We start from the raw sequence: 12,881 nt of genomic DNA on the forward strand, positions 1-12,881 counted from the left end.
TCTAAGCCTCTATTATTATGTCTATAGAGGCTGCTGAGCCCAACACCCAAGGCCTGAACACTTCGCCCTCTTCCCAAAGGTCCAAAATGTCTGTGGTACAGACACTAACACTCACTCTGTGTTTTGAGCTTACAGTCCAGGCAACCCAACTAAAAAAACTGAGCATTATCTAACAGCAGCTACAGTTCACAGCAGTTTACTGTCCAACAGGAAACTCTGAGAGTTGATGCACGGCAATCGAAAGACATCAGAAGTAAAACCAGAAAACTTTTTCTCCATGAATATGATCCAGTTTCACTGAAATCAGTAAAATAGTTGGTGGTGTGACTTACTTCTTGTGGGTGATTGTACCCGGAGCATTCACCTGATTACAAGTCAGCGTAGCCTCGACAAACTGTAACTGTAACACTGTAATCCGTTGGATGTTCCAATTTTAACAGCGGTAAATAAAATCAGAGCTTTGAGCGAAATGTTGTCGTGCAATCACGACGAAGAAGAAACTCTGCTCAAAACAAGTTCATGTAACAGGAAATTGTGTTTTCTGGCAGCGAGGAAGGAAAACCCAATCAAAGCTTTCATGCTGAAGAAACTCCTGTGGAAATATTGTTTTCCAGTTACTCAAAAAGTTGCTGCTGGGTGTCTTCAGAGAGCAAAGAATAAGAAGTAGATGGATAAGGAGTCTGATTACAGCCTGTGAGGAAATAACATTTTCCAAAAATTAAGTCCACGTTTAAAAAGGCATGATAGTGATAGTGAGTTCAGCCTTTCTCCCCTCACAGTTAAGTAGCTTAAATTTCCAGAACCTTTCAGAATTACACTGAAGAGTGACATAACACCCTGAAGGGTTTGTGTGTGCTTGAGCAAATCTGCGCGTCGATGGAAAAAATGTGTGCTTCGGTGTGTCTGAGTGCCAGCAGATCGTGGGAACATGGGTGGCTGTGGGGCAGATTGATGGTGGGATGCTGGACAGATAATTTCTTAGTCATCATCTTAATGAAGACCACTGAGCTGCGAATCCACAGAGCCACCAGGCTTTTGTTGTACGCTGCCGCCATTAACAAACCCGGTCAAATGATTAAAAACCGCGTGTCTGATATAAACAGGGATTCTTGGAATAATTTTATTAAATATTGAACAGTCAGAATTAAAGCCCCATTGTACACTTTTATACCATAAACAGACATGATTCTACATTTATGTGTAATCAGTTGAATGGTGTCTCGTTCGTATTTGTATGCCTATGTAACTTTGTGCTCCGGGTACGATCAATCCGACTTCCGCAAGAAGTACGTAAAGTCACACACCACCAAGTATTTCACGGATTGTGGTGAATACACATTGTGTTCGGCACCGTCAGAGGAACTGTGAAATACGCGTGAGTTACTGGTAATAATTTCTTATGTGTCAAACCTTGTAGATTGAGCATTAAAATGAAATTTGTTAAAAATGTTTGGCCTTGAAAACAGGTTTCATTTACTAATACAGTATTGTATTTATTTTTGTTAAATCTGCGAAAGTTTGAACTTTGAGAGTGTATAATAATTGTAAAACTTTCGTTTATGGCGGGTTATTTTTAGAACTTATCCCCCGCGATAAACGAGGGACCACTGTATACAAAAATCAATAGTGGTCCTGTTTATTTATAAGAAGCGCCCTTCGAATTTGAATCATTAATTTCAGTCTGATCACTCTCCAGGAACTGCATAAAAGGTGTACCATATTTTGTGAACTTGTTTAGTTTCCCTTTGGCAACATAAGTTACTTTCTCTAGTGACAAACATGACGCCATTTCCCGTAACCACATTCCCTGCGTAGGGCTGTCCATACTCTTCCACCTCAATACAATCACTCACCTAGCCTGAAGCGAGGATAGATCAATCATGGGAGCAATTTTGCGACATATATATGATATACAGAGCATTGCCTCAAGTGGAATCCCCGTATTAGTCATATGTGAAATCATGTCAATTACATCCTTCCAAAACGACTGGATTGGAGAAAATGTTTTTCTGGTTTTCCCTCCAGCTGCTTCGCCTCAACTCTTACAGAAAGATGTGTGCGAACCAGCACCACTCCAGGCCTGAAAAAATCTCTTCCTAATGTAAAATGGCCTGCAGTACAAAGTCCAGTACAGTCCAAGCAACCCGGCTAACAGACTGAGCTAACAGCAGCCACAGTTGGCAGCAGTTTTACTTTATTGTCCATCAGGAAATTCTGTAAATCACACCAGGAAACGTTTCCTCCATAAAATATGATCCAGTTTCACCAAAATCAGTGAAACAGTTGGTGGTGTTTAAAGAGTCACGTGTTCCCCATGGGTGACGGACGTCTGAATGACTTAGACGCCGTTCACCTGAATGTTTCATCCTGATTTCAAACTCAGCAGCACCATAGTCGCTGCTAATTTCACTTCATTTCACACAACATCGTTCAGCCCGAGGGCCGCAGCCGGCTGCGTTCGTCGTTCTGCTGACAGTGAACGCATCACTGACCGCTCTCTGGCTGCGAGGCCTGCCGCTAACGGAGCTAACAACGGCTCTAGTTCTTCTCTTCATCGGTCTGGACGGTCAGCGAAGCCTGTTCCCCTGGTGAGAGGAAAATGAGCTACACTACGCTTCAGAAGACAGACACACACTCAGAGCCCCGGGTGTCCCTGCTGGTTAGCCTTAGCCCTGTATGTTGGTTGGGTTTTGTGGTTGATGATGAGGCTTCGGGTCACATTGACAGCCTGCGTGCTCTCTGTGTTTAAGGATGCATAAAGTCCAACACGCCTTCAACCAGCAGTAACATGTATGAGCTGATTGTTCCACTTCTAATGTGATAATTCAGCTGATTTTGGACCACTGAGAAGAAGAAGAAGAAGAGGAGGAGGAAGTTTTCAGGCCCAGAAACGCAGATGAATGCTGATGGTGAGTGAGCCAGTGTCGTGACAGAACAGGAGCTGGGAAACCGGGCTCACAAAGGTGAAAGTGTGAGAACAAGAAGCCGCTGGAGAAGACAAAATTTTAGTCAGTTGGTGAGAGCTTCATGAAATAAAAGGCTGAAAGACAGACGCCGTATAGATGTCAGTGGTGTTACACTGGTTGGAAACTGGGGGCCCTAATCGCAATAAAAAAAAGATGTGGAAATGTTGTGCATGTCACACACACACACACACACACACACAAACAAAGACTGCTGTTTATGTTTCCAGGCGCACAGAGTTGAATATCTGCTGGTTTCTGTGTTGACATATAGATCACCAGAGAGATACAATGCAATGGAAACACACACACACTCAAATAGAAACACTGAGCTGCTCCGTGATGACTGACAGTTTTACTAGACAGGTTCAGTTCCACATTGAATTGAAGGAACAATACTGGTGTGTGTGTGTGTGCACGTGTGCAATGTTTCATGAAACCGTTTCAGGAGCTTTCCAGCAAATGTCGTTGCACAATGTGCAGTGACGATGAAGGCCTTCTGTGCTTCTTCGATTCCTGTGCCAAACCTCACCATATGTTTTATAGTATAGCATTGAGACAACACCACCCTGCTGCACACAATCCACTACATAGAAGTGTATTTGCAAAAGTATCTGAACTGAGACGCCGAGCGTTTTCTCCCCCCACGCCGCAGGCGTCCATTGATTTCACTTCATTTCTATGAAAGCCACCTTACAAAGCTCTCAGTGTGCCGTCATGCACAATGTTGAAGGGCAGATTCAACAAGGAGTCTGACATTTTGTCCTGTAAAAAAAAAAAATCAATAAACTAATCACATTAATGATGTCTGATCTGAGAGACACATCCGGACAGGTCAAGTAGTAATTAATGGTCGTCAACAGGAGTCCATGACCTGAAGGAGGTCCCCAGAGTAACTGCAGAGGGGCCGCTGAGATCACAAAAATGATCAGATTTTATGTCTGAAAATACACATTAACATTGATGATGGGCATGTGCAATCATGTGGCCGAGCTCTATACACATTATTGTAGTTAAATAAGCAGAACTGTTTTATATAATGTCTGTAGTAGGGGGCCCATTAGCCCTTTAGTCTAAAAACAGGTATGATCCTTAAAGGCACCTCATGGTTTGAACAGAAGAAGTACTTCTAGTGAAAGTAAGTAAAACTACACGGTTGTATCAGTCATGTGACTTTTAATTTTTTCTACAATTTTATTCAGAAAAATATGAAATATGAGCTCAACATCACCAGATGGACTTTCTTTCTCTCCGTCAGCTGCCAAGCTCTTAGATGACTTGTTACTTTAATCAAGTCAAGCAGAAATACCATCAAAACTACACAACAAACGCAGCGACGTTCTTTGTGTGTGTGTGTGTGTGTGTGTGTGTGTGTGTGTGTGTGTGTGTGTGAGTGTGTGTGAGAGAGTTGGTTGGTCGGTCAGGTTCTGCCTGCAGGCAATCAACAGGAAGTGGAACAGGAGAGGAAATAAAGGAGAAACAGAGGACAACGGAGAGAGAGTTACAGTTCATCCTCATTTAGTGCCTTAAAGCAACTTTTCTACCATTAAATGACAGATTTTAAATCATGCACTGACTTGTAATCAGACATCTCTGCCATCCTGCACTACGTAACTTTGTGCTCCAGGTACGATCACCCACAAGAAATATGCAACACTCAGTTTGTTAGCTGTGCTTCCTGGACTGTACCACAGGTGTTTTGGACCACCGGGAAGAAGAGCAGAGCCAGTGTTGTGCTAGAACCGGAGCTGAGCAAGTGGGAAATGTAACCGGGCTCAAAAGCCTCGATGTACATAATGACTGAGGAGGAGAGACTGAGGAGGGCGTTGATGGAGGAAGCCAAGAAGAGAAAAGCGATGGAGCAAAAAGCAGCTGGACAAGAGTAAATCTGCGACGGTTCATAAAATAAAAGGCTGAAAGACAATGAGCCAGGTGTCTTGCTATTAAACTACCTCTATGCAATGTTGCTTTAAATATGACACAGAAAAGAGATGAGTGATGAGTTCAAGTGCAGAGCTGCTTCAGTATTGTCATTACTCTGTGGTCCCAGTGTTGCCAACCGGCCTGTCAGATGCAGCTTTTAAGATCAGATAAGATACTTTAAATTTGGCTCATGCTTCAATTAACTTACTTTAAGTGAACCAGTCAATGCCAACACACTCACTCACAGCTGCACACACACATACACACACACTGTGAATAGGTTTTACCAACTCAACTAGTCGAGTAGTCAGCACTGGAGTCAGAACACGCATGTAATCTTAACTCGGAGAGTTCAGGAACATCTGGAAGGGAGTCGAACAGATCTGAACTAAGCTCTTTACATCAGCATCCACATAATAATTGCTGCTATTCAGCAGCAGGCTGATGCTTCGCTGCAGAGTAGCATAAAGGCTGATCGCCCCGCGGGAGGCCTTGGCCATGAAAGAGCCAGTGAAAGAAAAGAAAGACAGTCCCGCGCTCTCCCTTTCAGAAAAAAACTCGACATGGATTTAATGCGTCAACATAGAGCCCACAATTACTGAAGCGATCCATCAGGCGGAGAGAAACACGAGTGCAGTCATGATTCAGAGCTTTCGACGTGCGTCGCTGCAGAAAGGAAAGAAAGGAGAAACTCCAGTATGACAAAATGAAAATAAAGTCACATGTCATGGGATCATTCAGGTACTTTATTTTTATTATTCATTCCTGAAACTTGTTCTAAATTGGTTTAATTCCTGGGACACTGTAGAAATCAATGTAAGCTATTATTTAAACCTGGTTTCAGGCTGCATATGTTTCCTCCGTCATTGGTTCAGAGGGAACAGCGTGTAGGATTTAGTTTGCAAATTACAAACGACTGAACATTATGTGAAACGCGTGCGACAAGTACAAATTAGTTCACTGAATACAAACGTGAAGGCGGAAACTCGCAAAAAATGTGTTTAGTTTGTCCATTCTGGGCTACTGTAGAAATATGGCGGCTCAACACGGTGGACTAGATATGTAGTTATTTCAGCAGGTCTCATATTAAGGTCACAAAAACAATCAAGATTTTTATTTTCAGGTGATTAAACACCAATAGAAATATAGTTAGTCGGGCTGTGGCTTACTAGAAATGTCTCATAGTTTTCAGTGTAATAGAGGTTTGTTGCATTTGCTCATTATTAGCAGTTTTATACATGTAAATGTATTTATACAGTCCTTTACAACAGTCCTTTCGGTGTACCAAAGTGCTTTACAGCAGAAAATAAATAAAGAGAACAATAAGTAAAAACAAACAAATTAAAAACAATAAAGGAACAGTAAAAACAATAAAATACAACAAAATCCAATAAGATAAGATAAAAGTGTCATCATACTACTGGGTATTAAAAGCCATCATAAATAATTGGGTTTTTAGCCTGGATTTAAATTACTAAATTATATATTTGTAAATACAATACTAATTAGTGTTACTACTACTATTAGTGTATAGTGTATATAGTTTTTTACTGTTCATGTAACATTTTGTTCTGTACTTGTCTTGAGAGGCTGGCCTTTAAATAATCAACAATATACTGTGAGTCACTGATTGTTGAATTACTTGTCACGCAAAGAAAAGATGAAGAAGATTGAAAGCTTTAACTCTCTGTAGTGCTGCGGCCTCTGACCTCCTCGCTGCTTGTTGCTTATAGGAGATTTGCTGATCTGGAAAATGATGTGATTTTATTCTCCTGTCAGTCTCACTATAAGTCGGCCTGGATCACAGCGCTGGCTAAGTGACTAAAATGCAAATGTAATTACTACCTCTGTCATCTGCAGATTTTTCCACATCAGCTAAAGTTTGTGGGAGGTGGAGGCGGAGGAGGAGGAGCAGCCGCAGTGCAGCAGACACAAAGTTCAACCCTGAAGGCAAGACTAACGTTTGTGATTCACCACATATAATAAAAAATCATTCAAACCTGCCGCTGCTTTCATCGAACAAGCTCCTTAGCTGTTCACACATTAGTTATAAAGGAGAGATGAAGTGGACAAAGGGAAGTTAAAGCAACGTTGTGTAGAAATTTGTATATTGGCAATTCAGGTGCCCAGTTTCAGAGTGCTTAGCTCCGGTTCTGGCACGACACCAGCTTCCCTCTCCACCAGCATTTGCCTGTGCCCTTTTCCTGGTGGTCCAAAATACCTGTGGTACAAACACTAACACTCCCAAAATGCTCTGAGCACACAGTCCAGGCAGCCCTGTCCATCAGAAAACTGTAAATAACAGAGAGTTTAGGACATCAGAAGCCATCAAAAACACAAAAATAGACTCAGATATATGAAATTGAGATTACTTCATGTCTTTTTGTGACGGATGTTGGAGGCCCCGGTTGATATTTTCTAGTCTAAACTGAGACCAGAACTCCTCTCCATCCATTTGGAGTCTAATGGCGTGTTGGCAGATTTCCACTGGAACGGCACCGGCTGTGGTGCCAGTAGTGATGAAAAGGCCAATGCATCAGGCTGGACCGGTGACAGTGACATTTCCTGCAGCCAGCACTAACCCAGATACTGCTCGCTCCGTGCAGCCTGCATGTCTTTATTACTGAAAGCACATCACGAGGGATGGCTTCCATGTTTCTACAAACGCCTCTAAAGCTCGTCAATGAACATGTTTCTCTAAGGATGTGCAGAGATGCAAGTTACACACTTTTCAGAGCCACTATTCAAACCTACAGGGAGTTATTGTAGCATACCAGGGCAAATAATCACAAAACATAATCTTTTTTGCAAACCTGGATCATATTTTATGGAGAAAATGTTTTCTGGGTAATGTATGGACATAAAAACTGAGGTGAAAAGGGCGAAATGAGTGAGTGACTGGGCAAGAAGCTGTCGGAAAACAGTAAATCTGGGACTGACTTTTAGTCGTTGGCGAGAGCTTTGTGAAATAAAAAGTCTGAAAGACAGACGCCGAGCTGGACTCCTTCTATATTTATGAAAGCAGTATTGCTCTCTGAAACTGGAGGACGCTAAATTGCAAAGATACCAATTTCTATACAGCATTGCCTTAAAGCTTTGAAAAAGGCTGCTCCAGCATATCTCTGTGACCTTTTACATCCGTTTAGAACGTCTGATAAACCAATCCGAGATAGTCTTTCAAGGCATAAAGGTGATCGTGTCTGGCCCAAGATCTCTATATGACTTGACGTTATGCCGCGGTGGTCACAGTCAGATGAGGTGAGCAACCGTGCATGCCATGTTTCCAATACATACATACAACATATTGACTAGTAGCATCCCCCTCAGACAGTTGTGGACCTGTAGTCAGCTGTGAGGGATAATTTGGCACAAACAAATCTAAGACTGCAATCCGAGAACACGGCCGGACTGAGACAGCATCCAGCTTTTCAATTAGTGTGACACACACACACACACACAGTACTGCAGGCTGCAACTGATTGGGCTGCTGTATAAACTGTCCAAACATGCCTGCTGCTCCGATGACTCATAGGCGGTTTAGTGTTGGTGAATACACCAGGTGTGTGTGTGTATGTATGTGTTGGGATGAATGAGCGACCTCACTGAATCATCTTCCTCCTCCACTCGCTCTAAATTGCTTTCATCAACAGAGAAAATCCCTCTCTTCTCTTCTCTTCTCTTCTGCTCTCCTAAACTCAGATTTCATTTGAAAAATCATGATTACTAAATATGATTCAATCATTTGTAGAAATTCTCTGTATCCAGAAATGCTGCAGATATCAAAACACAACAACCTGCCTTCATATGAAACTACAACAGAAAAAATGTCTCATAACGAGGAAACATTTAATTAGATAACACATTGTATTTTCCTCGATTTAGCCCGAGTGTTAAGGAACAGTTAAGGAATTTTTAAACGTTCAAAAATGAACGTGAAGAGGTAACAGCTATGACAAAGCGGCGTCTGTAAAGTGGAGCCAGCTGCAGTTCCTCAAACGTCCACTTGAGGCTGGCTCCAGAAGTCAGTCTCCATTAGTCCCCATGTAAAAATGTTCACAGCAGAAATAAACATGTTTACAGCCTGGTACAAAAAACAGTTTTGGTCTCTGTAGTTCATTATATTTATATCACCTGTTCAGATTATATATAGGCTTAAAGTTACGCAGAATTAACAGTGTGCTCACTTTGACTGACAGGTGACAGTGTTGTAACAGATGTCTCGGCTGTTTTTGGTCTCTACTAACTCCCGAGGGAAAACATATGTCTCTTTAGCTGCTTAATACTCCACTATGTTCACCAGCTGGACAGGGAATGTACCACAAAACCAAAACTAGGAGCTAAAACAAGGCTAAAAAGACTTGAGATGCATGGATAATGTGGGTTAAACAGTTCTTTCACAGTCCTGACCGGGAAACAGACCCTGCATTATATAACTGTCAGATAATCCCGGATTAAAGGTTTTGGGTGTTTGTAAACCGGTTTGACACATTCTGAACAACTGCTTAATTAGTTCACGCAGATCCACAGACTGTGTTCTGGGTTTTAAAAAGGTGTTTTCATGGACTGTGCGGCTGTTTGGGACACACAGTTGCTCTCGGTTTGTAATATTTTCCAATTTTGTGACAACATATTTACAGAAAACTAGAAAAGGCTAGAATTAAATCACTGTGGTGTGAGCTATTGCAGAGATTTGCACGTAATAATGTTTGGGTAATGAAATCTTCTGATGAGTTTATGTGAACTTTGCTGCTCAGTTGATTTTATTCAGGTGATGAATGTCATGCATCCGGCTCCTCTAACGAGATCACTGTTGTGCAAGCTCGTTAGGAGTTCATTTCAGCTCCCCAGGTTGTCTTGCTTTATTAGATTTAGAGACATCTTAGTATTATTCAGCAGTTATGATGTTATTCCACACAGACTGTGGTGTGTGTGTCATCAGTTCAATTAAGAAATACATTCTGTTGTTTATCCGATTTAACCTCCGTGTTCACGCTAATATCAGAATTGTGAGTAGAAAACACAAAAACGAGGAGAACCACAAAGAGATATTAGAGATATTACTCAACCATTTCCATGGTGACATCTCTCTTTTCTCTTTTTAGCTTTCTCCGTCAATGTTCTATCTCTATCTCTTCTCTTCTGCCATAACGTCTGAGCCTGATTTAAGCCTGCTTGCCCAGCTTTGGTTCCCCTTTGCCCTGGGCCTGAAAACCTCCTCTACAGCCTGGCTAACAAACTGAGCTAACATTAGATAACAGCAGCTATAGTTCACAGCAGTTTACTTTCATGTCCATCAGGAAACTAAAAATCACTGAGAGTCTCATGTAATATTGTTTCATTTATTGTTTCCTAAGCCATACACAGGACATTTTTCACAAGCGGTCCCTTTTATGGAAAATATAATGATCGTTTTTTTATGTTTCCAGTGAAACATGTGCGTCACGCCTGCTGTAAAACAAATAATGCCCTTCTCCCAGTTAATGTAATGTAATGTGACATATTTACATACTAAAGAAGACTCATGAATGTGAGTGCTTTACATGTTGTATTACAATTCTCCCCCCTGAGGCTCATGGGGCAACTTCAGAGCCGCCGCTGAACATTTCTGCACCGCTGATGGGTGAACTGCAAGTCAAAAGTATATATATAAACATCCATATATACATAACATTACATATATCCACTTACTTACATTACAGTGACATCGGACTGTAGGAAACCATCATCCAAAGCACCATATAGGCCTGTTTTCAGGTTTTTATCGAGGATAAACCAAACTGTGTGGGAGAGATAAAACCCCACCAGGGTTTCTAGAACATCTCAACCCAAATCAAACAAAATGACTAAGAGTCGCCCAAAGATCTAATGATTATCAGAGTAGGAACGTAAAACTTTGCAGAGTTTGTCAATCATGTTATTGTATAAATTCTTTACTAATCAGCACACATATATAAAACCACCAAATACTCATCATAGACATTAGATCTTAGTGTATTACTTAATATAAGACCTGCAACTAATGATTATGCCTTTTCTTTTCTACCATAAATATCAGATTGTAAATCATGTTGATGCTAGACTGACTTGTAATCAGTCGATCAAGGAATTTTATGCTCCGGGTACGATCACCCACGAGAAGTACGTAATGTTTTACGACACTATAAGTCACACAACACCAACTATTTTACTGATTTTGGTGAAACTGGATGGAGAAAATGTTTTCTGGTTTTCGCTCTCTGACGTCCTCCGGCTGCTCTGCCTCAACTCTCTGTGATTTACTGATGAAGTGTAGCTGCTGTTAGCTGAGTTTGTTAGTCAGAGTGTTAGTGTTTGTACCACAGACGGTTTATGGCCTATGGTGCAGGCGTACACAGATGGGGAGTAGAGCAAGTGTCGTGCTAGAACCAGAGCTGGGCATGTGGGTAATGTAACCAGGCTCAGCAACCTCTATGGACGTAATGACAGAGCGGGAAGGAGACCAAAGGGGGCGCTGACAGAGAAAATTAGGAAGAGAAAAGAGAGTGGAAGCGAGTAAGACAAGAGTAAATCTTGGACTGACTTTTAGTCATTGGCAAGAGCTTCATGAACTAAAAGGCTGAAAGACAGATCACTTACTTATTACTTGCTTTTGGACTTGTAAGTAATATTAACTGGCTGCTATGTCTTGTGTTGTTGCACTTGCTTGATGTTTGACCGTTGGCAGAGTTGTCAGCTCGCTAGTTTTTGATCATAAGTAATAAAATCATAACAGATACACACATCATATTTACCACAGTGGTGTTACACTCTGAAACCTGAGGCACTAAATCACAAATATTACAGATTTCTATGCTGCTTTCACATGAACCGACTCTTCCAGGTGTTACAGCAGTCTTACCTGATGATGTCGTCATTGTGTCCCAGGTAAAACCTCTGGCTGTGCTCTCTGGTGTTGTAAACAACGCCGACCCCGGCCACAAAGTACACCACCTCCTTCCCGGCGGTGTAGTACAGGTTATTCCGGCACTGGTGGCCCCGGTACCCGTAGACCCAGTCCAGTCTGAGCCGGCAGCCCGGGGCGCTCCGGTCCGACATGTTCATTCATCTGAGGGAGGAGCAGGGGGGTGGGACACCGTGTCCGGTGCTTCAGTCCTGATTCTTCTTCTGGTTTAAGATCCTCCAGCACAGAAGTGATTTATTATCGGTTTGCTGATATTTATCGACTGAACCGAAAATATCGCGATATTGGTGAGTTCATTTTGTTTTTAAAGGTTAGTGTTGGTTATTGAGAAAGTACAGAATTAAAGACGTTGCAAAAGTGGACATGATTCTGAATAATCAACTCTTCACCAACTAATCAACCTCAAATCTGATACTGTTGCTCCCTGGAGGTTTCTGCAGCCAAACAATCAGTTCATAATAATCTGAATCCATGCGGTTATTTTAATTCTGTCATCTGTTTGAACTAAAAATGACATTTTGAACTGATTATCCTCTCAGCAGGTGAGTTAGATGGCAGCTTCCATGTGATCTAACACCATCATCATCATCATTACCTGCAGATAGATGTTTGAGCGTTCCTTGACTACTTGTGGTTTGAATATAATCTTCTATAATGGATACAAATATTGTTTTATCGTTCTCTAAATAATCCCATCATAGCCTTGTGGTATTTTATAGCTACAATGAAGACATGAAATTAACTTTATTTATTCATAATTTCTGCCTCAGCCTGGAATATTTCCTCCAGCTGCTGATTTATTTACTTTACTTTATATAAAAATGAAATAAAGAAAGAGAAACGCGTCTGGAAAGTTCTCAAGCAAAGAGACAAAAAACAGCAACACAAACTGATGGATCCTGATCCTGGAGAATATAATCCCCCCCTCTCACACTAATCCTCGACCTCGGTACCAGCCATGGTTACTACAGCACGGGTGCTTTTCCTCCTGTATCCCTCACATCATCCCTCCGCGGAATGAAAACGCACAGCGCGGGAGATGGAGCCGGAGCCAC

At 41.7% G+C, this 12,881-nt stretch overlaps 1 protein-coding gene across 7 annotated transcripts in view; it reads right to left on the reverse strand.

Annotated features, from left to right (window-relative positions):
• The window catches only part of LOC104934160 (echinoderm microtubule-associated protein-like 6), a 59,357-nt gene extending 46,739 nt beyond the window's left edge, over positions 1 to 12,618 (reverse strand). For all 7 annotated transcript variants that reach the window (XM_010749755.3, XM_027278252.1, XM_027278251.1 and 4 more), the window contains exon 1: positions 11,764 to 12,618. In XM_010749755.3, the coding sequence (XP_010748057.2) occupies positions 11,764 to 11,966 (203 nt within the window). In that variant the 5' untranslated portion in view covers positions 11,967 to 12,618. The remainder of the gene's footprint in view (positions 1 to 11,763) is intronic.
• Between the last annotated feature and the right edge of the window lie 263 nt (positions 12,619 to 12,881).

This window comes from Larimichthys crocea, chromosome III (assembly GCF_000972845.2).
Source record: "Larimichthys crocea isolate SSNF chromosome III, L_crocea_2.0, whole genome shotgun sequence".
Lineage (NCBI taxonomy): Eukaryota > Metazoa > Chordata > Actinopteri > Sciaenidae > Larimichthys > Larimichthys crocea.